The following is a 27,624-nucleotide window of genomic DNA, read 5'->3' as shown; positions in this document are numbered from 1 at the left end:
GAGGGGGGGGTCCTGTTGTGTGGGCCGCTGAAGAGGAGGTACTGCTGGCCCACCACCACCAGAGGGCGCCCTGCCTGGAGTGCGGGCTCCAGGCACCAGAGGGCGCTGCCGCCTTATGGGAGTAGCCTGGGTGACAGCTGTCACCCATCACCAGACACAGCTGTTCCACTCAGCACAGAGGTATATCAGGAGGACAGCGTCTCCACCTCAGTGCCGAGATATCGCCTAAGACTGAGGTAATATTCTCTGCACTTATATTCTGAACAACCAGCTACACTTGTTAAACCTTTTCAGGACTGTTGACTACTGATAGCTTCATTGCCTGGATAAGTACTCACCTTCCTGCTGTACTTTGACAAGAGGTGGAGGCGGCTTCTCCCCTCTCCGTTACTGGGTGCGGTCGCATCCACACCTGTGTGTTGTTGCTCTCTCCCGCCAGCAGTACCGGATCCGACGAGCGGAGGCAGTGGCCACCTGGGAATTCGGGACTTGGCGGTTCCAGTATTTCCAGGGTTCGGTGGCAGAGGAGATCTGGGTGGTTCCGGTTCGACTGAGACGGACGTCTCCTACCTTCGAGCCTGCCCACACGACACCAGCGGATTCGACCCCAAATTGTGATTGTTGTATTTATTGTGCTCGTTTCACAATAGTAAACCTTGTTATTTACCTTCTCCATTGTCCGTTCATTGCGCTCCCTGTTGGATTCGGTGTTCACCCCCTTGCATGGAGCCAATATCTTCACCAAACTTGATCTTAGGAATGCGTATCATTTGGTTCGGATCCGGAAGGGAGACGAATGGAAGACGGCATTTAACACCCCGTTGGGCCATTTTGAGTACCTGGTCATGCCGTTCGGTCTCACTAACGCTCCCGCGACCTTCCAAGCGTTGGTAAACGATGTCCTGCGGGACTTCCTGCACCGGTTCGTCTTCGTGTATCTGGACAATATACTCATCTTTTCCCCGGATCCTGAGACTCATGTCCGGCATGTCCGTCAGGTTCTGCAGCGGTTGTTGGAGAACCGCCTGTTTGTGAAGGGCGAGAAGTGTGAATTCCACCGCACTTCTTTGTCCTTCCTGGGGTTTATAATCTCCTCTAACTCCGTCGCCCCTGATCCGGCCAAGGTTGCGGCGGTGAGAGATTGGCCCCAACCTACAAGCCGTAGGAAGCTGCAACAGTTCCTCGGTTTTGCTAATTTCTACAGGAGGTTCATCAAGGGCTATAGTCAGGTAGTTAGCCCCCTGACAGCCCTGACCTCACCAAAAGTCCCCTTCACCTGGTCGGATCGGTGCGAAGCCGCGTTCAAGGAGTTGAAACGGCGCTTCTCGTCTGCACCAGTTCTGGTGCAGCCCGATCCTAGCCGCCAGTTAGTGGTTGAAGTGGATGCCTCGGACTCAGGGATAGGAGCGGTGCTCTCCCAGAGCGGGAAGACCGATAAGGTCCTTCACCCGTGTGCCTATTTTTCTCGCAGGTTGACCCCTGCTGAACGGAACTATGACGTCGGCAATCGGGAACTCCTTGCTGTGAAAGAGGCCCTCGAAGAGTGGAGACATCTGTTGGAGGGAACAGCCGTGCCATTCACGGTTTTCACTGACCATCGGAACCTGGAGTATATCAGGACCGCCAAGCGGCTGAACCCCAGGCAAGCCCGCTGGTCACTGTTCTTTGGCCGTTTTGACTTCCGGATTACCTACCGTCCCGGGACCAAGAATCAGAGGTCGGATGCATTGTCCCGGGTGCACGAAGATGAAGTCAAAACGGAACCGTCGGATCCCCCGGATCCCATCATCCCGGAGTCCGCTATCGTGGCCACCCTCACCTGGGACGTGGAGAAGACCGTCCGGGAGGCCCTGACCCGTGTCCCGGACCCCGGAAACGGACCAAAGAACAGACTATACGTCCCACCAGAGGCTAGGGCTGCAGTCCTGGACTTCTGTCACGGTTCTAAGCTCTCCTGTCACCCAGGGGTGCGAAGGACCGTGACAGTCGTCCGGCAACGCTTCTGGTGGGCATCCCTGGAGGCCGACGTCCGGGACTACGTCCAGGCCTGTACCACCTGCGCCAGGGGCAAGGCCGACCACAGAAAGACCTCAGGGCAGCTACAGCCACTGCCCGTGCCTCATCGCCCCTGGTCCCACATCGGCCTGGACTTCGTCACGGGTCTCCCGCCGTCCCAGGGAAACACCGTCGTCTTCACGATAGTGGACCGTTTCTCCAAGGCGGCCCACTTCGTGGCCCTCCCGAAGCTCCCAACGGCCCAGGAGACAGCGGACCTCCTGGTCCACCACGTCGTCCGTCTGCATGGCATACCATCAGACATCGTCTCCGATCGCGGTCCCCAGTTCACCTCACACGTCTGGAGGAGCTTCTGCCGGGAACTGGGGGCCACGGTCAGCCTCTCGTCTGGGTACCACCCCCAGACCAACGGGCAGGCAGAGCGGGCGAATCAGGAACTGGAGCAGACACTTCGCTGTGTGACAGCCGCGCACCCGACGGCCTGGAGTACCCACCTGGCCTGGATCGAGTACGCCCACAACAGCCAAGTGTCATCAGCCACCGGCCTCTCCCCGTTTGAGGTGTGCTTGGGGTATCAGCCCCCCTTGTTTCCGGTGGTTGAGGGAGAGGTCGGTGTACCCTCGGTCCAGGCCCACCTACGGAAGTGCCGTCGGGTGTGGCGTGCCGCCCGCTCTGCCTTGTTGCAGGCCCGGACGAGGGCGAAGAAACATGCAGACCGGCGGCGAGCCCCGGCCCCCAAGTATCGTCCTGGGCAGGAGGTCTGGTTGTCCACCAAGGACATTCCTCTACAGGTCAACTCACCGAAACTCCAAGAACGGTACATCGGACCGTATAAGATCCTCAAGGTCATCAACCCCGCCGCAGTGAGGCTCCAGCTTCCGGCCTCACTGCGGATCCATCCAGTTTTTCATGTTTCCCGGATCAAGCCCCTTCACACCTCACCCCTCTGCACCCCGGGTCCGGCGCCGCCTCCTGCCCGGATCATTGACGGAGCACCGGCTTGGACTGTCCGCCGGCTCCTTGATGTCCGTCGGATGGGCCGGGGTTTTCAGTATCTGGTGGACTGGGAGGGGTACGGACCCGAGGAGCGCTCCTGGGTGAAGAAGGGTTTCATCCTGGACCCGGCCCTCCTGGCCGACTTCTACCGTCGCCATCCGGACAAGCCCGGTCGTGCGCCAGGAGGCGCCCGTTGAGGGGGGGGTCCTGTTGTGTGGGCCGCTGAAGAGGAGGTACTGCTGGCCCACCACCACCAGAGGGCGCCCTGCCTGGAGTGCGGGCTCCAGGCACCAGAGGGCGCTGCCGCCTTATGGGAGTAGCCTGGGTGACAGCTGTCACCCATCACCAGACACAGCTGTTCTACTCAGCACAGAGGTATATCAGGAGGACAGCGTCTCCACCTCAGTGCCGAGATATCGCCTAAGACTGAGGTAATATTCTCTGCACTTATATTCTGAACAACCAGCTACACTTGTTAAACCTTTTCAGGACTGTTGACTACTGATAGCTTCATTGCCTGGATAAGTACTCACCTTCCTGCTGTACTTTGACAAGAGGTGGAGGCGGCTTCTCCCCTCTCCGTTACTGGGTGCGGTCGCATCCACACCTGTGTGTTGTTGCTCTCTCCCGCCAGCAGTACCGGATCCGACGAGCGGAGGCAGTGGCCACCTGGGAATTCGGGACTTGGCGGTTCCAGTATTTCCAGGGTTCGGTGGCAGAGGAGATCTGGGTGGTTCCGGTTCGACTGAGACGGACGTCTCCTACCTTCGAGCCTGCCCACACGACACCAGCGGATTCGACCCCAAATTGTGATTGTTGTATTTATTGTGCTCGTTTCACAATAGTAAACCTTGTTATTTACCTTCTCCATTGTCCGTTCATTGCGCCCCCTGTTGTGGGTCCGTGTTCCTACACTTTCACAACAAGTTGTTCTGCTCCTTTTGATTGGAATGTCCTCCAATCTGAACTGAAATTGTCTGGGTTAACTTCTCTGAATGCCTTCTGCTCTGTTTTAAGAGATCGCAAATGGAATTAATTTGCACAATGCCTGTGTCTTTAAATTCTATTCTGTTTTTTTTTTTTTTTTACATTCTAATCTGTTTTTTTTCTTTGAATTCTAATGTTTTTTCTTTGAATTCTAATTTTTTTTCTTTAAAGTCTAATCTGTTTTTCCCACACATCGTTACAACTCACAATGAGCAAGATGATTGTGTTTTATTTGTTATTAATGTTCTTGGCCAGGTCACCCTTGCAATTAAGGTCTCAATCTCAATGGGATTTTATCTTGTTAAGTACAGGTTATTATTATTATTATTGATGGTTACTTTCCAGCAGTAGTTATGCATGGTTGCCATCCACAACACGGGACAGTTCTGTGGTGTGATGGATGCGGTGACACACAGCTTGACTATATCTGACACTTGGATTTACATGATTTTGACTTGAAATTCACAAGATGCAAAGCTATAGGTTTGGAAATACTTTGTTAAAGGTCCACAAAGACTTAATTATGACTTCAGGTGGAGCAGAAGGACCTAAGCTTGGGGGTGTGCAGCAACAATCATCTTTCTCTCTGTCCACAGAAAACTGTGAGCGAGTACTTGTCATGAGACAATGACGAGGAAATTCTGACTTGTATGTTTGGACCACAACAGATATCAGATGTCTGATTTCTTTCAACGTATGAAGTAGAAATAAATCCTGTTGCAAGTCTGGGCTGGCATTTATGCCGGCATGACTGTTGTGGACTGGATGGTACGCCACTCCATAGCAGGTTACTTCCCCAGCCAAGGCCCATAACCATTTACAATGGGTGGACTGGGGCAATGCAGATGAAGTTTTTTTGTCCAAACACATACACGGGTAGTGTGAAGCTCAGACAAGGAGTTGAGCCCCTGGCTGTATATTACTAGTCCTGTCCTACTGACCCACAGACCCTGCATATGGCCATAGGGTTACAACGATGGATCAAATATACTTACCCCGGTAATATCATCAAAACTTAATGGACTCAGTTCAAATGCAGTAGCGTGGCTGCAATAGTCCTGCTGTAGTTCAAGAAATTATCTGTGCATGTGATGGAGGAATGCATATGATATGCAGAGTGTGTGGCCTCAACACCATGCAGTAAGTAGTGTGCTGTGTGCATGTGATTGAGGAATGCACAGTGCAGGTTAGAAATTCAATTGAATTAGCATTAAGTGTGATTGTTTCAACCAAGATTATGTGGCAAGATATTTTTTTTCAATTACATTTCAGTTCCCTGTTATAGGCTAACCTGCAATTTTTGCATATTTCCAGTTTAATCTTGTTAATTTCAATATATTCCTGCTAAATCCCATGGAATGTTTCTAACTTTGAAATTTCAAAATTTTCGCAACCCCACGTAGCTCATTTTGGATCTGAGAATAGCTTTTGTCACAATCAACATGTTCACAGATCAACAGATCAAAACCAAGTTGTTTGTATTTGGCAGATGTAAATACAGTCTTACCGAAATCATTCTGGATTTCAGGTGTTGGTTTTGTGATGAGGATTGTGAGTAACATCCTTCACATTTTTTTTTGCTTTTTGCTTTACTCTCCTTTTCTTTTCCTTCTGTGACATTTCCAACCTGGATCGAACAGGGAGATCAAAGGAAGTAAGGGAAGGGGAGGGCACTGAGCCCATTTGCGCAGGGGCTGCAGTGGAACTGAGGTAGATGATTGGCCCCATCGGGCTGTTCACCACATTGACTCTGCTACACTTGTTAGCGGGAAGACGGCAGTGAAGACGCAGCCTTCCGCCTCTCCCACTCCTTTCTGTCCGCCCACAGGTGTTGTGTTCAAACATGTTTGGTGGGCCATGGCTGAGGAAACAGGCTGCATACAGCTCAGCTGCTTCTGAACCTCATCATTAGCACTACTGGTGCCACATTCTGAAGTCTAAACCTTCGTAGCTTGACATGTCATGGATGTTTGCAGAAATTGACTTGTGCATCTGTGCTCAAATGTGGTTTAGTTTTCGAAATGAGGATGAAGAAGAAACGTGTGCACCTTGGTACACATAAACCTAGGGGGCAGGGGGTGGGGGGCAGACAATATATACTGGACAAACTCTCAGTGACATCAGCCATAGGTTTTATGAAGATCTTATTTGGGGTGGCAGGTGTAGGTCACAGTACAGGCCAGTGGAGGCCACCTCTGGTCTTGCAGGACTGTTTTGTGGGCACCATACGGGAGCTCTTTGAGGAACCAGACATTGAGCTCCACATGTCCTCTGTGCTGTCGTACATGTTTCTTCATGGACAATGTAACAACAAGAAAACAGGTGAAAATATTCCCCCAACAAAAAAAACCTCTGCTTTAACACCAATATCAGACCACTACTCCATGTCAGGGATTCAGCACTGAGGTCGAGAGACAGGGAGGCACCAAGCCGGCTAAAATAAAGTACAGGAAGCCAAATTCAGGGATAACAACCCCCGCTCCACGTGGAAACGCACCCAGAACATTACGGATTATAAACAGTGCCACAACACCCCCTCACTTACCAACACTTCTCTCCCAGACCAGCTCAACAACTTTTTCTCTTGCTTTGAAGAGGACAGCAGACAGGCAGAGGACACACAGCTGACACCATCACCAGCATGGCCAGCACCCCCACCACCCAACAACATCAAGTACTACAACGTCGATATCAGCAAAGCACCAGGACCGGACAGAGTGCCAGGGAGGGTGTTGAAATCATGTGCCCATCAGCTTGCTGCAGTGTTCACTAACATCTTTAACCATTTGCTGCAACAAGCCACGACCCCTACCTGCCTGAAAACCGCCACCATAATCCCTGTGTCCAAATCGTCTGCCGTCACAGGGTTAAGCCCCGGTCACACGGCACTAACGAAGGACACTGAAGCCAAAATGAAACAAGAAATCTGGTCTAACGTTGACTTGAGACATGACTTGACTCAGAGACATCGTTTAACTATCGTCCAGCTTTGGTCCTGTAGCTGGAGCTTCGTCAGAATTTTCACTCCCGACGACAACCTCAGTTTGTCCATAATCCATTTTTCTTTCTGTCTTGACAGTTCCTCATTGTTTGCGTAGTTCCCGTACCATCAGCATTCTATTTGACTGTTGTCCAACTTCATCCAACCACCCAAGTCCGACGTCTTGCACAAACATTGGCGATATCTGATAACTAAAGATCAATAACTAAAGATCTGACGAGCTGAACGTGACTCGTCCATGTGTGGGATGAAAAGCAACATTTCCATACAGAAACAATAGCGGCAAGGACATTTGATCAAGTACTTTAACTATTTACACATGTTTGCATGCCGTCTGTGGTTGGAACGTTGCAGCCACCAATGGCAGGTGTGCCTGCAGGTGCTGTGGAGAGCGCACATTGGCTGCAGTATTGATCACAGGCTGGCGCTCGGTCTGATACCCGCTTTCAAGTTACGTCATCATGAATGTTTTGTTTTGATTTTGTTTAAAGATCAAGGTCGCCGTTCGATTTGTTTTTCTTTTGTTAGTTTTATGCGCTCTGCACTCGCAGGCTTTTCAGTGATAGGAGAAGTGCCCGCTCATTCATCCACTTTTTCTCAGCGATTTGTGGCTTTGTGACTTTGTTTCTTTCATTCAGCTAACGCTGTGTGCCTTGTGACCGGGCCGTTAAATGATTACCGGCCTGTTGCCCTGACACCGGTGATTATGAAATGCATGGAGAGACTGGTGTTTCAGCATGTCAAGGCCCATATCCCACCCGACTTTGACAATACCAGTTTGCCTATAGGTCCAACACATCCACAGACAACGCCATCTCCATCACCCTTCATACCATTCTCAGCCACATCGAAAGCCCCCAAACACACATCAGGATGCTGTTTGCTGATTTTAGCTTGGCATTTAATTCCATCAGCCCCGGCCAAGTGACTGCAGACACTGCAAATGTCTGTGGATCAAGGACTTCGTGGCTAACAGATTCCAGCACATCAGGATGAGCACCTCCACATCCTCTACCATCCTCCTCAGTACTGGTGTTCCTCAGGGCTGTGTTCTGAATCCTCTCTTGTACACGCTGTACACCAATGATTGCGCCACCACCCATGGCTCCGACACCCTCATCAAATTTGCAGATGATACAACCATTGTTTAGCTGGCCAACAACAATGACGAGGCACCGCACAGGGAGGAGGTTCAAGCACTGGCAGCCTGGTGCTTTGACAAGACCCTCAACTTCAACATCAAGAAGACAAATGAAATTATCATTGAATTCCAGAAGTCAAGGGCCACACGGCACTGAGGCCTGAGCATCAATGGGGAAGAAGTTGAGGGGGTCACAAACTTCAAGTTTCTCGAACTGTACATCTCAGAGGACCTTGGTTGGACTGTGAACACCACCAACGTTATTAAAAAGGCCCAGCATCCTCTCTTTTTCCTGAGAACACTGAGGAGAAACAAACTCCCTCCACCTCTGCTGGAAAACTTTTATCGCTGCATAATAGAGAGTGTCCTGACCTATGGATGTACAGAGTGTTATGTCAGCTGCACTGTATCCAGGAAGAAACAATTGCAGCGGGTCATCAAGACTGCTCATTGGCTCTCCACGCCCACACCTAGAGGAGAGCTACTCGCGCAGTCTCCTCCAACGGGCGACAAAGATCCGGGACGACCTCGCCCACCCAGGACTCTGTCTTTTCACCAGCCTTCCCTCTGGCCCCATGACCCCCCCCCCACACACACACACATTTACTACTACCTCCCAGTCCAATAAATAGACTATTGCACACAACTGTTCTTTGCACTAGATTAATACAGACTATTTATATATAACATATTTAACTACACTTAATATTTATTACTTAAGTTACCTTTAAAAACAAGTTTTTCTCTCTTTATGCTTGTGACATTGTAGCTGGTAAAAGAGATGCTGCCAAAGAGAATTTCAATTTATTTTTTGTACAATGACAATAAAGCTTCTTCTTCTATTGCCATCTTGGCAGTTTTTGACCTCACATAACTCCCAGCCAACCCGTAAATTGGTAAAGGGGTGGAGCGTGAATAAGCCCGCCATCACTTGGTCAGGAAGAATGAAGCCTGAACATGCTCATCTACAGTTGTGCTCATAAGTTAACATACAGTGGTGGAATTTTGTTTGTTTATTTGTTTTTACCATTTTTTATAGAATATTAATAACACAAAAACATTTTTTCACTAATGGTTAGTAGTTGTATGAACCCATTTATTGTCAAAGTGTTTACTATTTTTAAATCATAATGACAACAGATACTACCCAAATGACCCTGATCAAAGGTTTACATACCCCAGTTCTTAATACCGTGTATTTCCCCTTTTAACACCAATGACATGTTGTCATTATGGTTTAAAAAGGGTAAACACCGTTGTTTGACAAAAAAATGGCTTGACACAACCGCTAACCATGAGTGAAAATGCTTTTTGTGTTATCGTTCATATTCTCTGAGAAATGACCATCCATTCATCCATTTTCTTCCGCTTTATCCGGAGTCGGGTCGCGGGGGCAGCAGCTCAAGCAAAGAGTTGCTGAGAGAGCTGCTGAGCTGCTGAGAAATGACCAATAAATCGAAATTCTGCCAGGGTATGTAAACTGTGAGCATGAATGTATCTCAAAAGATATCAAGCTAGCCAAGGCTAACGGGCTAGATCAAATGAATTCAGATGATAAACATGTATTTTTACAGATTGTTCGGCAGGTCTTTTAATGGGTGACCTGGGTGCAGGTGTTAAAAACTATGAACAGTGGCAGTATCGGTTTAGGTTCCTTCACCAAGCTGTCAATACCTGTCAATTAGTGCAAACACACAAATTAAATAACACTAAAATTTCACTCAGCTGAAACACCAGAGGACTGATTTCTTAGATGGTCTGACAGCACAATTAGCCACACAACAAGCCATATATGTAATAAAATACTCAGAAATGATGAACACAGTCAGATACCAGTTAGCAGCCACTGTTTGCTAGCAGGGCACTAGACCTGACACACAAGTTGTCACTCAAGGCAGCTTTGCGCCTAATTTCATAACACTGTGGCTTCAACTGATGACTTGTATAGAAATTCAACCCCACCTCTGTACAGGAAAACTATTTAAGGAACAGCAGGTTTTGGTACTTCCATGTTGGGTTCACTTTTCAACTGCAAATGTAAAGGCTTAGAACAGAAACAAATAGGAATAGCCTCCTTTCAAGATCCAGTTAGCAGGTGATTAAAATAAATTGAGGTCAACCGAAATCAATGCCATGTGAGTGAGAATGTCTCCCATTCCAAAACACTGCCCCCTACCACCACCACCACCACTGGAATCAATGAGATGACTAATCACATCACTCCTACCTGCCCGTGGTGATTAATGGGCGCGTCAGTCAGCCGCAGTGTCAACCCCAGACAGAAGCTCCCAGATAAGGCGACAGCCAGGCGGCTGAACCCTCTGAGGGCTGCAAAAAGACAGGTAGCTTAGAGTCTACTCATCAGAAGTCCGAAGGTGAATTAGTTGTACAAAGTGTCTGAGTGCGTACGTTACTCTGAGCTGTGACTTCCATTTCTATTCTGTTCCACCGGTGCAGCTTGCTGCTCTGATATTCAGCGTCAAGGACTTTCCTCAAGGGTTTTCTGATAATATCGAATGGCCTACTTTCCTCAGTGCTTTTACCCTATGATAGTGTAAATCATGACAATGTAGTGATGAAAACCAGACCTCTTGGTCTACTTCAGTACTTAACTACTAACTGCAAGGGGAGCTTGAATTTGAAGGTTCTCTCAGTGCTCTGCCAACAGTGTGCAGGGTTTTGTTCTAAGACAGCGACAGATCTGACAGTGAATTACTACCGTTGAGTAAAAATTTCAAGAATCAGTGAAATTACCTGTTGTTTGTATTTGAGGTGAGAACCTGTAGGCTGGTGGCCCCTCCGTGCCACAGGGTTCAGGCTGTTGATTCAGTGACTTGGCTGCATTAAGCTGGAGAACACTTGATGTATTTTTCTATTTTGGGGCAGTGGTGAGCAACAGCATGTCACGAAGGGCAACAGTGGTCTTTCTTACAACTGGTTGTCTCAGCGGGTGTTTTTTACTGACACGCTCCTTCCCTAGACTGATGGTCCTCATCATCTGTGAAATGACCTGCTGAGGTGATCTGTATGAAGGAAGACCTGTACTGTCTTGACCCTTCATGCCCAACCCCTGAATTTGGCACCATTCAGACTTTGGTTCGCAGAGTCCAGCTTCAGCCAGATTCCATCTAGAATGCTTTGTAGCCAAATAGCATTCAGACCTGTTTTTCAAATCAGGCTCATCCTGCACACGTGTCTAAAATCAGTCTGGCTCAAGCCTAAAGAGATGTTTGGAAGTGAGATCGCAGTTGTGGATCGGGACATGACAACGCAGGTTTGTGTGACACATGGAAGGGAACACACTTGGTAGATTTTATTGGCGAGAAGGTGTTGCAGACACCTTCCCGCCAATTGTTTGCTGTCCTCACCATTGCAGCCGCACCTAACACTGCCACAGTGCAGAGGACGCCGTGGGCGCGCAAACGCAGTGAGGAAGTATGATGTCATAATCCCTGAGCCACATTTGCATTCAGACCTCTGTGAATCCCCCTCATATCCGGCTCAACCCTTCTCTGAGAAGTGATTGAGCCAGATGGAAAACAATCCAGCTTAAATCCGATTTGCGCCATTCACATTTGGAAAGAAAAAAAAACCTATCTGGATTTGGTTTGAATCCCCGCTCAAACTGGATTGCCAACCCTAGTCTGGATGGGGATCTTAGAGTATTTGTATATTGGACATGTGATGAATAGGATATAGATAGGTTGTGGGAGTTTATAAACTACCTTCTTTCCACTGAGCTTGTGACGTGGAGTCGGCCCTGAGGTCAAGTGCATTGAAGCTATTCCTGCTTCAGACTGGCCATTCTTAAACACAACATGTGGTTAACTGATGAAATTCACATCATGAGCTAGTACTTGTACTAACGCATTAGTGGTTAAGTGGTTCAAGGTTTCATGTGTGCTCCTGCTCACTTTGTGAGACCTTGTAATTTCCCCTCTTAATGTTCGAGGATTCGTGTTGAGATGTTGTTCAGTTGTTCAGGTATCTGTTTCATTTTAGAAGGCAACACAAATCTGCAGTGCATATCCCAGAAATAATAGTAAAGAAGAACACAGTGTCACAACAGGGCAGATGTAGAACTACATCAGAACTTCTGTAAACTTCAAGGAAGCTTTTAGCAAACCTCCAAGCTTGCTTTGTTTATTTCTGCTGATTCTGAGCAGATGGTGACGGGGGAAAAGTTCAGCTTGACCAACTTTTCTCCGGCATTAAGAGTGAACCTCCATCTAACATTTAACTTTACTTGGTCACGAAGCACTTTCCAATTCTTGAACCTCTGGTGACTTATTGATCAATGTGCTTTCAATTTGAACAGAGTGAAAGAGAGAAACTCCACATTTTGTCCAGTAAATTTGTGGTTTGACCTGCGTAAACTGCAGCAGAAGCACATCATGTATTAAGATGTGCAGGAAGATGTGTATTAAAATTGGCCTAAAATCTAAGTGGTGGGCCAGTTCCTAATTTTAAAAATCATAAATAGCCAGCAGATTACAAGGGCAATTGCTTCAGTAATAATGAAAAAAGTAAAATTCGCATTCCATTCCCTATTTAATTCTGCTTTCTGCATTTTGCTTTGTGTTCACATGTATTGCTTGTAGGCAAAGGCTATACGCCCAACCGCTGGGCAGATAAATATAATGTCTTATCTTATTCGCCCAACCGTGATCGTGTATTTGAAACATTTTGTGCATCGAAACTATGTTTTTTACATGACTTTTTGGCGTATGTTTGACACATTTAACGGTGCCGTCTTTAATTACTGCCAAAACACCGCAATGGATGAAAACAGACAAACTTCATAAGCATTTTGTACGGAAGCCTGTTAACGACGATGAAACAGTTTTTGAACAAAATGCTGCTTGTTGGCTGTAAGATGGTGTTAGTTTGACACAGTTCCCTGGGTGTGATGAGCCAAACAGAACCACTTTAGATCACAGCTCCTCCGTGGACTGCGAACCCTCCCACAGCCGGCGAGAAAATATCCGCCTTTTTTCCCTCCCGCATTGAAACCGGAAGTGAGCTTACAAGCGCGCTCATTGGTCGGTTGTGGTTGGGCGTATATGCTCATGAATTTACTTTATTGACCCAATGGTTGGGCGTATAGCCACTCTCTTGCTTGTACTATGTATGCTATTTTTGTTTTGCTTGCAATTTTTCACTGCATTTCCACACACACTCCTAAGCTCCTCAGGCTGTCGCTCTGCTCAGTGGGGTCCCATCGCCCTCCGATTCCTGCTCTGGGAAAAAAAACACCTCTCTAATTTTACGTAAAATATCAATAAAAATCAATCAAGCTATCTGTCTATATCAGTCTATTTAGGTGTAATATAAAAGAAATAGTGCATGTTTTTCATTTGAACAATGGAAAGAATATTTTTATTCATTGATATATGGATGATACCATTCAACTCGACTGATATCTCCTTGAATGGTATCTTCTTTATCCTGACAAATGAAAGTATTCTTACTGTTTCACTCATGTAAGTAAGTTCCTTCATCTTCTCACTTCTTCACTCTGGGTTGCCACAGCAGATCTGAGGTGGATATGCACACAGGTTTTACATCACATTTCCTTCCTGACGCCTCTCCGCATTACATGGACAATGGGCGGGGTGGTTTTGAACCAGGAACGTTCTGTTCTGCAAACAAGCATGCTAGCCGTTTGGCCACCACGCTGTCCGCTCTTGCTGTTGCACTCAAACATTCATGATTTGTATACTATTAACCCCTTAACGCCTATCGTCGCATATATGCTACAATCTCTGACTCAAATATGCAACTTACCAAATTGACCTGTATGCCCCTTGTCGCAAATTTGCAACATACCATCATCCATCCATCCATCCATTTTCTTCCGCTTTATCCAGAGTCAGGTCGCGGGGGCAGCAGCTCAAACAAAGCCGCCCGGACCTCCCGATCCACACACACCTCCCCCAGCTCCTCCGGGGGAACCCCAAGGCGTTCCCAAGCCAGCCGAGAGATGTAGTCCTTCCAGCGTGTCCTGGGTCTTCCCCGGGGGCCTCCTCCCAATGGGACATGCCCGGAACACCTCTCCCGCGAGGCGTCCAGGGGGCATCCGGAAAAGATGCCCGAGACACCTCAACTGACTCCTTTCGACGTGGAGGAGCAGCGGCTCGACTCCGAGCTCCTCCCGAGTGACCGAGCTCCTCACCCTATCTCTAAGAGAGCGCCCAGCCACCCTGTGGAGGAAACTCATCTCGGCCGCTTGTACCCGCAATCTCGTTCTTTCGGTCATGAGCCAAATCTCATGACCATAGGTGAGGATCGGAACGTAGATCAATCGGTAAATCGAGATCTTTGCCCCCCTACTCAGCTCTCTCTTCACCACGACGGTCCGATACAGCGACCGCATCACTGCAGATGCTGCACCGATCCGTCTATCGATCTCACGCTCCAGCCGTCCCTCACTCGTGAACAACACCCTGAGATACTTAAACTCCTCCACTTGAGGCAAGGACACTCCACCGACCTGAAGAGGGCAAAGCACCTTTTTCCGGTCTTAGTTTTTTGTTTTCAATAAATTTGCAAAAAAAAAAAAAAAGAGAACCATGGCCTCAGATTTGGAGGTGCTGATTTTCATCCCGGACGCCTCACACTCGGCTGAAAACCGCTCCAGTGCACACTGAAGGTCCTGATTTGATGAAGCCAACAGAACCACATCGTCCGCAATTCTCCTCTCCAGTACTCTGGAATAGACCTTACCAGGGAGGCTGAGGAGTGTGATCCCCCTATAGTTGGTACACACCCTTCGGTCCCCCTTCTTAAACAGAGGGACCACCACCCCGGTCTGCCAATCCAGAGGCACTGTCCCCGATCGCCACGCGATGTTGCAGAGGCGTGTCAGCCAAGACAGTCCCACAACATCCAGAGACTTAAGGTACTCAGAACGGATTTCATCCACCCCAGGAGCCTTGCCACCGAGGAGCTTTCTAACCACCTCGGTGACTTCTGCCTGGGTAATGGATGAGTCCACCTCTGGGTCCCCAGTCTCTGCCTCCTCTTCGGAAGACGTGACGATGGGATTGAGGAGATCCTCGAAGTACTTCTACCACCGCCCAACCAACATCCCCAGTCAGGGTGAACAGCTTCCCACCTGCACCGTAAACAGTGCCGGTGGAGAGCTGCTTCCGACTACAAAGTCGATCATTGACCTCCGGCTCAGGGTGTCCTGGTGCCACGTGCACTTATGGACACCCTTGTGCTCGAACATGGCGTTCGTGATGGACAAACTGTGACTAGCACAGAAGTCCAACAACTGAACACCACTCGGGTTCAGATCGGGGAGGCCGTGCTTCCCGATCACCTCCCTCCAGGTCTCACTGTCGCCGCCCACGTGGGCGTGAAATCCCCCAGGAGAACAATGGAGTCCCCATTCGGAGCGCTATCTAGTACCCCTCCCAGGGACTCCAGGAAGGTCGGGTACTCTGCACTGCTGCTTGGCCCATAGGCCGAGACAACGGTGAGAGACCTGTCCCCTACCCGAAGGCATAGGGACGCGACCCTCTCGTTTACCGGAGTGAATTCCAACAATAATCAATAATCAATTTTATTTATATAGCGCCAAATCACAACAAACAGTTGCCCCAAAGCGCTTTATATTGTAAGGCAAGGCCATACAATAATTACGTAAAACCCCAACGGTCAAACGACCCCCTGTGAGCAAGCACTTGGCAACAATGGGAAGGAAAAACTCCCTTTTAACAGGAAGAAACCTCCAGCAGAACCAGGCTCAGGGAGGGGCAGTCTTCTGCTGGGACTGGTTGGGGCTGAGGGAGAGAACCAGGAAAAAGACATGCTGTGGAGGGGAGCAGAGATCAATAACTAATGATTAAATGCAGAGTGGTGCATACAGAGCAAAAGAGAAAGAAACACTCAGTGCATCATGGGAACCCCCCAGCAGTCTAAGTCTATAGCAGCATAACTAAGGGATGGTTCAGGGTCACCCGATCCAGCCCTAACTATAAGCTTTAGCAAAAAGGAAAGTTTTAAGCCTAATCTTAAAGTAGAGAGGGTGTCTGTCTCCCTGATCCGAATTGGGAGCTGGTTCCACAGGAGAGGAGCCTGAAAGCTGAAGGCTCTGCCTCCCATTCTACTCTTACAAACCCTAGGAACTACAAGTAAGCCTGCAGTCTGAGAGCGAAGCGCTCTATTGGGGTGATATGGTACTATGAGGTCCCTAAGATAAGATGGGACCTGATTATTCAAAACCTTATAAGTAAGAAGAAGAATTTTAAATTCTATTCTAGAATTAACAGGAAGCCAATGAAGAGAAGCCAATATGGGTGAGATATGCTCTCTCCTTCTAGTCCCCGTCAGTACTCTAGCTGCAGCATTTTGAATTAACTGAAGGCTTTTCAGGGAACTTTTAGGACAACCTGATAATAATGAATTACAGTAGTCCAGCCTAGAGGAAATCAATCAATCAATTTCAATCAATTTTTTTTTTTATATAGCGCCAAATCACAACAAACAGTTGCCCCAAGGCGCTTTATATTGTAAGGCAAGGCCATACAATAATGATGTAAAACCCCAACGGTCAAAACGACCCCCTGTGAGCAAGCACTTGGCTACAGTGGGAAGGAAAAACTCCCTTTTAACAGGAAGAAACCTCCAGCAGAACCAGGCTCAGGGAGGGGCAGTCTTCTGCTGGGACTGGTTGGGGCTGAGGGAGAGAACCAGGAAAAAGACATGCTGTGGAGGGGAGCAGAGATCGATCACTAATGATTAAATGCAGAGTGGTGCATACAGAGCAAAAAGAGAAAGAAACAGTGCATCATGGGAACCCCCCAGCAGTCTACGTCTATAGCAGCATAACTAAGGGATGGTTCAGGGTCACCTGATCCAGCCCTAACTATAAGCTTTAGCAAAAAGGAAAGTTTTAAGCCTAATCTTAAAAGTAGAGAGGGTGTCTGTCTCCCTGATCTGAATTGGGAGCTGGTTCCACAGGAGAGGAGCCTGAAAGCTGAAGGCTGTGCCTCCCATTCTACTCTTACAAACCCTAGGAACTACAAGTAAGCCTGCAGTCTGAGAGCGAAGTGCTCTATTGGGGTGATATGGTACTACGAGGTCCCTAAGATAAGATGGGACCTGATTATTCAAAACCTTATAAGTAAGAAGAAGAATTTTAAATTCTATTCTAGAATTAACAGGAAGCCAATGAAGAGAGGCCAATATGGGTGAGATATGCTCTCTCCTTCTAGTCCCCGTCAGCACTCTAGCTGCAGCATTTTGAATTAACTGAAGGCTTTTTAGGGAACTTTTAGGACAACCTGATAATAATGAATTACAATAGTCCAGCCTAGAGGAAATAAATGCATGAATTAGTTTTTCAGCATCACTCTGAGACAAGACCTTTCTGATTTTAGAGATATTGCGTAAATGCAAAAAAGCAGTCCTACATATTTGTTTAATATGCGCTTTGAATGACATATCCTGATCAAAAATGACTCCAAGATTTCTCACAGTATTACTAGAGGTCAGGGTAATGCCATCCAGAGTAAGGATCTGGTTAGACACCATGTTTCTAAGATTTGTGGGGCCAAGAACAATAACTTCAGTTTTATCTGAGTTTAAAAGCAGGAAATTAGAGGTCATCCATGTCTTTATGTCTGTAAGACAATCCTGCAGTTTAGCTAATTGGTGTGTGTCCTCTGGCTTCATGGATAGATAAAGCTGGGTATCATCTGCGTAACAATGAAAATTTAAGCAATGCCGTCTAATAATACTGCCTAAGGGAAGCATGTATAAAGTGAATAAAATTGGTCCTAGCACAGAACCTTGTGGAACTCCATAATTAACCTTAGTCTGTGAAGAAGATTCCCCATTTACATGAACAAATTGTAATCTATTAGATAAATATGATTCAAACCACCGCAGCACAGTGCCTTTAATACCTATTGCATGCTCTAATCTCTGTAATAAAATTTTATGGTCAACAGTATCAAAAGCAGCACTGAGGTCTAACAAAACAAGCACAGAGATGAGTCCACTGTCTGAGGCCATAAGAAGATCATTTGTAACCTTCACTAATGCTGTTTCTGTACTATGATGAATTCTAAAACCTGACTGAAACTCTTCAAATAGACCATTCCTCTGCAGATGATCAGTTAGCTGTTTTACAACTACCCTTTCAAGAATTTTTGAGAGAAAAGAAAGGTTGGAGATTGGCCTATAATTAGCTAGATAGCTGGGTCAAGTGATGGCTTTTTAAGTAATGGTTAATTACTGCCACCTTAAAAGCCTGTGGTACATAGCCAACTAATAAAGATAGATTGATCATATTTAAGATCGAAGCATTAAATAATGGTAGGGCTTCCTTGAGCAGCCTGGTAGGAATGGGGTCTAATAGACATGTTGATGGTTTGGATGAAGTAACTAATGAAAATAACTCAGACAGAACAATCTGAGAGAAAGAGTATAACCAAATACCGGCATCACTGAAAGCAGCCAAAGATAACGACACGTCTTTGGGATGGTTATGAGTAATTTTTTCTCTAATAGTTAAAATTTTATAGCAAAGAAAGTCATGAAGTCATTACTAGTTAAAGTTAAAGGAATACTCGGCTCAATAGAGCTCTGACTCTTGTCAGCCTGGCTATAGTGCTGAAAAAGAAACTGGGTTGTTCTTATTTCTTCAATAGTGATGAGTAGTAAGATGTCCTAGCTTTACGGAGGGCTTTTTTATAGAGCAACAGACTCTTTTTCCAGGCTAAGTGAAGATCTTCCTAAATTAGTGAGACGCCATTCCTCTCCAACTTACCGGGCCTATCTGCTTTAAGCTGCGAGTTTGTGAGTTATACCACGGAGTCAGGCACTTCTGATTTAAACCCCTCTCAACACATGGCGACTGAGCTGGGGAGGAATAAGCAATGCAACCCCAGCTCTCCGCCTCTTCCCGTGGGCAACGCCAGAAAAATGAAGCGTCCAGCCCCTCTCCAGGAGTTGGGTACCAGAGCCCATGCTGTGCGTGGAGGTGAGCCTGACTATCTCTAGTCGGTATCTCTCAACCTCCCGCACAAGCTCAGGCTCCTTGCCCCCCAGTGAGGTGACATTCCACGTCCCAACAGCCAGGGGCTGTGAGCATGGACTGGGCCGCCGGGCCACCTGCCCTCGACCGCCACCCAATCCTCTCTGCACCCGCCCCCCATGGCCCCCTCTGCAGGTGGTGAACCCACAGGAGGGCGGGCCCCACGTTTCTCCTTCAGGCTGAGCCCGGCCGGGCCCCATGGGCTAAGGCCCGACCCCCAGGCGCTCGCGCCCGAGCCCCAACCCCAGGCCTGGCTCCAGGGTAGGAGCCCGGCTAAGCCATACCGGGCGACGTCTCGGTCCTTGATCTTTCACTGGTCATGGAGGTTCTTCATACCATCATTATTATTATAACATAAAGTCATTACCAGAATACCCAATATTACTATCTAGTTTTTTTGCAAAGTGAAATTAATAATCTCAACATTATTTACCATCTACTTAAAGGCAAAAACACACACAAAACATTTTTTTATATACAGCTATATAAATTCGGGCGTTAAGGGGTTAAACTGATATTTAGTAGTGAATGTTGACCAGCACGGAGCTATAGTGGTTAGCACAGATGCTGTCACAGAACTAAATATCGATGCACTGCACAAATCAATAAAAACACAGAATAAAAGCACAGAATAAAAGTCAAAGGTGTGTGATAGTAATAAATTGGGTTTGAAACAAAACTATTGATAACTGTCTCTATATTTGTATATACACAGCATACAACAAAAATAAATAAGAACCCGGTTATTACACATATGAAGATGCTACAAGGATAAAGTTGCTACTAGATTCTTTTGTGTATTCTATAGCCTACATTCTGATGAATACTTTATTGAGCAAGTTAAAAACATTTATACATTGCGCACATTCATCTTTGAAAATCCGTACATTACTCAAAGGGAGTAGAATGAAGTAAAACTTATATTTTCTACCCCCTTTCACATGTTTTATTTTCGACTACGCAGACAAGAATAAATAAAAAATTTTTGAGATCATATATACCTATATAAACACACACCTTGCATTTTACATATCAACATGTATTTACATAAATACACTACCTCTATACACAAATACCCTTGCATACACCAATACACACACTAGATTCAATGAGATTTGACAGTATAACACTTTTAACCCACATACATGCACCCATGGGCACCCAGCCCATGCATGCATGCACGCACATTTACCTATATTCGATTAAACTTGATGATATATTAATTTTTTTTTTCCCCCACACACATGTATCATGGGCAACTCGTGTGCATTCATATTTCCCATACGTTCGTCATGCCCAAATAATATAACAGTTTAGATCCACAAACATGCACACCTGTATGTATACTAAGAATTATGTTATTCAGTTTCATATTTTTTTTATATTTTGAGTTTTACATTTCTTTTGAATTGATGTACTGTAGTACATACTTTGATGTCCTCAGTTAGATTATTCCATAAATCCACCCCATGTCCCGTAAGGCACATTTGTTTCATCCTTCTATGTTGCACAGTTGTTTCTATTGATTTGGATTTAACTGGCTTGTGGCAGTTGGGTAAAATCTGTCCCTGAATCTGCTGTTCCTGAATCCTCAGGGTATGGTGCTGTCTACCTGAGGACAGGAGGGAAAATAATTTGTTAAAGCGATGTTTATCTAATTATCCTTCTTGCCCTGGATGAGCAGCGCTGTTCTGCCAGTTCACCAATGGTTGGCAGCCTGACCCTAATAATCTCTCTGCTGCCCTCACAACCCTCCCCAGCGCCTTCCTGTCTGCAATTGATTGGAGGTAAGCAGATATAGAAAATGATTGAATGAATGTTGGCTGGACGATGTGCTAACAGACACAGGCGGACACTTGCTGACAACGTCCTCATATCCGAATGTAATTAATTACAGGTCTGCTTCTCCACATAACTAAATTAATATTAATAATTAATTGATAATAATTAATATTATATTAAAAAGTTACCAGTTAGCAGAAGCTTCAGCTAAACATTTTTACTGAAGCTAACTTTTAGGATACCTGCGCCACCGCTGGATGTATGATTGTTTCCAGCTATTTGTGGCAAGTTTGAGCTATTTGAGACATATCTTTAGTGGACCTACTACCTCATCAGAGATGACACACCGTGTGCAGCTGTGTTGCTCCAGAGTTCAGATTTGTGCCCAATTCCTTGCTGTGTGCAGAAGACTTTTCTCTCCCTCTCTTCCTCTACGGTGCGCGCCGTCATCATTAGCAGTCTGTATAAAGCTAATTAGCTTTCTCATCTCAGTCTCCTTTCCTCATTGTGCCTCGTCACAGCTAATCCCAGCTAATTACAAATAAATCCTTCTTGCCAACTGTATAGGTGCTTGTGTTTGTGTGTGTGCACTTGTGCCACTGCACACATTTCAGAATGATTGTAGTTTTTGCAAACTGCACCATAAACACATATCCTCAGGTGACACTTTGGCGATCTGCCTCCTTTTTTAATGTCACGCCACTTGTTGGAAGGATGGCACGGTGCCTGTCCTAATCACTCCAGACAGCCAGAAGTGGGACATCCTGATGTGTAGATCCGTCACAGTGACATGAGTTTGAATTTAAAAAGGCCTGCCAAAATACAATAGCTGCATTATTTCATGGGTCCCGACTGCGGTGTTAAATACTACATGTTTCCAAAGGTTCTTTGTTCGACTGTGATGGGCTGTGTAATCAGCCTGACATAAAGGTTTCTGAGTCTTTTTTTTTTTCTCCGTCGAGAAAAAGTCTTTATCCCAAAGCGTATGAGAGCACAAAACCATCTCTTTCCATAATGTTGATGGGTCCCTCAAAGATGTGCAGGCTTTCCCTGAATTTCAATTCTGTCAGCAACAAAAACAGAACCTGAGGATGAATATCGGCTTTTTGTTTTCAGTGGCTGAGAGGAAAGGGACTTACATGCCATTATTCAACGGTGACTCGTACCTGGAACTGAAGGGGCTGCACCTCTACGGGCACGATCTGCAGTAAGTCCCCCCCAATCTGAAAATGTAACTTCCAAAGACAAGTCTTGTATGCATGACTGAAAAAGGGATATTATGGAGTTTTCATAGGCTGAGAATGTTCGGGTGCCAAAGGCAGAGCAGTCCTCTTCGTTTCTGAGCTGAATTTGCAATGAGGCTTTACACAAATATCACGCCGGCGAAGCCTGAGCGTGACGAATATATAGCGTCTCTGCTGATATTCCTATGCAGAAGGAGCAGCATGTGTAACAAAAAGGATGCAGAAGGCAAACACACATCCTTTGTTTTGTCTTTTGTGTCTATAATTGTGAGTCTGTGGATGTTCTATTTGTTTCATACATCCGCAGGCAGAAAGTCAGCATGACAGTGGTTCTCATGACCAACGACTCCAATGGTTTGATTTTCTACAACGGCCAAAAAACAGACGGCAGAGGAGACTTCATCTCTCTCGCCCTCAATGACGGGTTTCTGGAGTTCCGCTATGACCTGGGTAAAGGACCTGCTGTCATCAGGTTAGTATATCAGAGCATCTTACAAGAGAAGTTTTTCAGGAACTCTGCAGCCAAAACGTGAACCATTTGTAGCTGCTTTTCTAGATATGTATTCTCAACTTCTCCCAGTCCCAGTGAAACTCATCCATTTGTCCTTCTGAAGTTTCTAATTTCCATCTCTTCTCCTGGAATATTCATGAAATTGCAAAGCAGAACAAAAAAAAACAAACTCTTCGAATGTGTGTCGCAAACATCACTTGATATGAAATACAAATATGAAAAACGAACGACTTGAAGGAACTGCATAGTTCTTATTGTTGAGAATCCTGGGAAAAGTATTTCTCATTCAGAGCTTTTTATGGAAAGTCAAAGTCCTGCTTTCTCAGTCTGAGCTGATTGTCAAAGAAAATACACAACTCTAAATGTAACATATAAACTTAAGCAATAATGCAGATGCATAAAATGTATATTTGGAGGAATTATGCCTATATTTTTTTCTGTCTGGTCAAGAAAAGCAAATGTCTGTTATTACAGGACGCCTGTGCATCCATTGCATGAAATCCAGCTGCTCTTTATTGCAACTGCTCAGGGACATTTAAAGTTGGACTTTCGTATTATTTATAAATCACAGCTGCAGCACATCCCCACAATTATTGTTAAGTACACATCCCTTTTTATATCCTCAAGAGAAAGCAGTTAGAACTAGAATAGGCAGTCAGAGAGTCCAAGAACTGTGCTCCGAGTTAATGCATATTGACTTCAAATTTTCCAACAGATTTGACCTTGAGTTTGCTGTTCTAGGTAACCATTGGTCAACGGTCATGTCTCCAAGATAAAGTTGATATATAACTGTATATTTATGTTTAATAGTAACCACAGTTTTATTTTTAACCCATTTCTCAAAATAGCCATTATAAGACATCTAAGGTCGACAGTCATGTGACCAATAGGAAGGCGATGACTGACTTAAGTTTAATACTAACTATGGGTTATCTCTAACCACGTCCTCTCAATAGCCATTGTAGATGAGTTTGACCTTTCAAAACCACCCAAGATCAAAGTTCATATGACTAATAAAACGGTGCAATGTGATGTCATATAAATGTTTAATTAACAGCAACTATGTGTGCAGCTCTAATTTGGTATTCTAAATGACTTTGACCTTTCAAATCCCCCAACATTAAAGCTCATGTGACCAACTGAAAGGTGACGTATGACTCATTTAAATATGGAAAATAGTATTTAAAATGACTATTTCAACATTCTAGATATCGTCAAATTCTAAACACTGGGCTAAAATTCTGACCTTGGCATGTGACCTTGAAGTTTAACGATTGTCCTTGGCTGACCCTTCATGAGTCCATCATGTTTGTTCCAAATCGGGTCAAAACTCTTTGACCTGATGACATATAGGTATAGGGAGGTGGTGGCCTCATGGTTTGTGTGTTGGACTGTGATGCCCGCCATCTGTCTTTGTTTCCTGATTGCAGGAAAGTTCCCAACTGGCACTTCCAGAACTGAGTGTCATACTGTCTCCAGCAGTGTTTCCATGGGCCTTCTGGAAATAAGCTTAGTATTTTGTTGGCGACCCATGTTAAAACTTGGACAGTCAGACAAACAGACACACACATTACCAAAAACAATACCCCTGCAGGTGTAATAACAGAAGAAAACATCAAGATATTTGATTCTACTGTCCTCTGAGAGTTTTAACATGCTGCAGGGGCCATTCTTAAGACACTGATACTTTTGTTACACCTACAGTGTACTTTCCTGCTATATGACTAATATGTGTTTAATTCAGGACTAAAACAAAATCAAGATGAATGTCTGGAACACCATCAACCTGGAGCGCTCCAACCGCAAAGGAGAGATCATGGTCAACAAGAAGGACCCTGTGCGAGGAGAGGCGCCGGAAGACAGCGGGCTAATAAACGCCTGTTATGTTTCTGTTGCAGTCAGCATGCACAGCTGATTGGCCGCCGCTATGCTTAGCCTTGCTTGTTCCTGTATATATTATATTTGTTTGTTCATCTGCGTGCCGTTATTACTTCATCGCCACATCCTCGGGCTTCATTGCTCCCTTTTGCCCATGCAGAGGTAATTTCAGCTTGCCATTTTTGGTTTGAGTCAGCAGATTTGTCCACTTTGCTGAGGTTTTCCACGCTACTTCACACCACACAGCTTCTGCCAGTTTGATTTCTCAAAAATATCCCACTATCTCCCTGCAGGCGTCAGGGTACACAATAGAAAGAGTTGCTGGTTTTGAGGGTCAGCTTGGCCCGCTGTCTAAATTTTTGAACCCCTGTATTTTTTTTTTCAGACCTTCAGCTTTGTCAAATATTAGAGATAAAACTCTGTTTTCCATATAGAATGTACCGTGCATCGGGAAAGTATTCACAGCGTTTCACTTTTTCCACATTTTGTTAGGTTACAGCCTTATTCCAAAATGGATTAAATTCATTTTTCCTGAAACGTCTACACACAATACCCCATAATGACAATGTGAAAAGTTGGTTTTTTTTTTGTTATGTTCTTAAATTTTTGCAAATTTATTAAAAGTAAAAAACTAAGAACTCACATGTACATAAGTATTCCACAGCCTTTGCTGTGAAGTTTGAGCTTCAAACTTGAGCTCAGGTGCATCTTGTTTCCACTGATCATCCATGAAATTTTTCTACAGCTTAATGGAGTCCACCGGGGGTAAATTCAGTGATTTCATATGATTTGGAAAGACACACACCTGTCTACATACAGTACAGGCCAAAGGTTTGGACACACCTTCTCATTCAATGCGTTTCTTTATTTTCATGACTATTTAGTACATTGTAGATTCTCACTGAAGGCATCAAAACTATGAATGAAAGGAGAGTGATGGAGTGCTGCGGCAGATGACCTGGCCTCCACCACAGGGTGAAGGCAAAGGGGCCAACAAGTGCTAAACACCTCTGGGAACTCCTTCAAGACTGTTGGAAAACCATTTCAGGTGACTACCTCTTGAAGCTCATCGAGAGAATGCCAAGAGTGTGCAAAGCAGTAATCAGAGTAAAGGGTAGCTATTTTGAAGAAACTAAAATATAAACATGTTTTCAGTTATTTCACCTTTTTTTGTTAAGTACATACAGTAACTCCACAGGTGTTCATTAATAGTTTTGATGCCTTCAGTGAGCATTTACAATGTACTAAATAGTCATAAAAATAAAGAAAATGCATTGAATGAGAAGGTGTATCCAAACTTTTGGCCTGTACTGTATAAGGTCCCACAGTTGACAGTGCATGTCAGAGTACAAACCAAGCATGAAGTTAAAGGAATTCTTTGTAGACCTCTGAGACAGGATTGTGTCAAGCCACAAATCTGGGGAAGGGTACAGAAACATTCTGCTGCTTTGAAGGTCTCAATGAGCACAGTGGTCTCCATCATCTGTAAATGGAAGACTCTTCCTAGAGCTGGCTGCCAGTCTAAACTGAGGTGATCGGGGAAGAGGGCCTTAGTCAGTGAGATGACCAAGAAAACGATGGTCACTCTGTTGAAGCTCCAGCATTCCTCTGTGGAGAGAGGAGAACCATCCACAAGGACAACCATCTCTGCAGCAATCCACCAATCAGGTCTGTATACTAGAGTGGTCAGATGGAAGCCACTCCTTAGTAAAAGGTACATGGCAGCCCACCTGGAGTTTGCCAAGAGACACCTGAAGGACTCTCAGACCAGGAGAAACAAAATTCTTGGCCTGGTGAGACAAAGATCAAACTATTTGGCATGAATGTCAGGCATCATGTTTGGTTGAAACCAGGCACCATCCCTACAGTGAAGCATGGTGGTGGCAGCATCACACTGTGGGGATGTTTTTCAGCAGCAGGAACTGGGAGACTAGTCAGGCTTCAGGGAAAGATGAATGCAGCAATGTACAGAGACATCCTGGATGAAAACCTGCTCCAGAGCGCTCTTGACCTCAGACTGGGGTGACGGTTCATCTTTCAGCAGGACAGTGACCCTAAGCACACTGCTAAGATATCAAAGGATGGCTTCAGGACAACTCTGTGATTGCCTTGAGTGGGGCCCCCAGCACAGAGCCCAGACCTGAATCTGATTGAGGCATTTGGAGAGATCTGAAAATGGCTGTGCACTGATGCTCCCCATCCAACCTGATCGAGCTTGAGAGGAATCAATCAATCAATCAATCAAATCAATCAATTTTATTTATATAGTGCCAAATCAACAACAAACCGTGCCCCAAGGCGCTTTATATTGTAAGGCAAGGCCATACAATAACTTACGTAAAAACCCAACGGTCAAACCGACCCCCTGTGAGCAAGCACTTGGCGACAGTGGGAAGTAAAAAACTCCCTTTTACCGGAAGAACCTCCAGCAGACCAGGCTCAGGGATGGGCAGTCTTCCTGCTGGACTGGTTGGGGCTGAGGGAGAGAACCAGGAAAAAGACATGCTGTGGAGGGGAGCAGAGATCATCACTAATGATTAAATGCAGAGTGGTGGCCTACAGAGCAAAAAGACAAAGAAACACTCAGTGCATAATGGGAACCCCCAGCAGCTCTAAGTCTATAGCAGCATAACTAAGGGATGGTTCAGGGTCACCTGATCCAGCCCTAACTATAAGCTTTAGCAAAGGAACGTTTTAAATCAATCAATCAATCAATTTTTATATGAGCCAAATCACAACCAACAGTTGCCCCCAGGGCGCTTATATTGCAAGGCAAGGCCATACAATAATTATGTAAAACCCCAACGGTCAAAACGACCCCTGGGAGCCAAGCACTTGGCTACAGTGGGAAGGAAAAACTCCTTTAACAGGAAGAAACCTCCAGCAGAACCAGGATCAGGGAGGGGCGTCTACTGCTGGGACTGGTTGGGTGGCGAGGGAGAGACCAGGAAAAGACATGCTGTGGAGGGGAGCAGAGATCGATCACTAATGATTAAATGCAGAGGGTGCATACAGAGC

At 45.8% G+C, this 27,624-nt stretch overlaps 1 protein-coding gene across 1 annotated transcript in view; it reads left to right on the top strand.

Moving 5' to 3' along the window:
* The window catches only part of agrn (agrin), a 945,905-nt gene that overhangs the window by 813,028 nt on the left and 105,253 nt on the right, over positions 1-27,624 (top strand). Inside the window, exons 29-30 of the mRNA XM_034173355.1 lie at positions 22,090-22,180; positions 22,525-22,689. Of these exons, the coding sequence (XP_034029246.1) occupies positions 22,090-22,180; positions 22,525-22,689 (256 nt within the window). The remainder of the gene's footprint in view (positions 1-22,089; positions 22,181-22,524; positions 22,690-27,624) is intronic.

This window comes from Thalassophryne amazonica, chromosome 6, assembly GCF_902500255.1.
Source record: "Thalassophryne amazonica chromosome 6, fThaAma1.1, whole genome shotgun sequence".
NCBI classification, from domain to species: domain Eukaryota; kingdom Metazoa; phylum Chordata; class Actinopteri; order Batrachoidiformes; family Batrachoididae; genus Thalassophryne; species Thalassophryne amazonica.
Note: the sequence above shows the minus strand (reverse complement) of the source record. Positions and strands in the feature narration are given on the sequence as shown.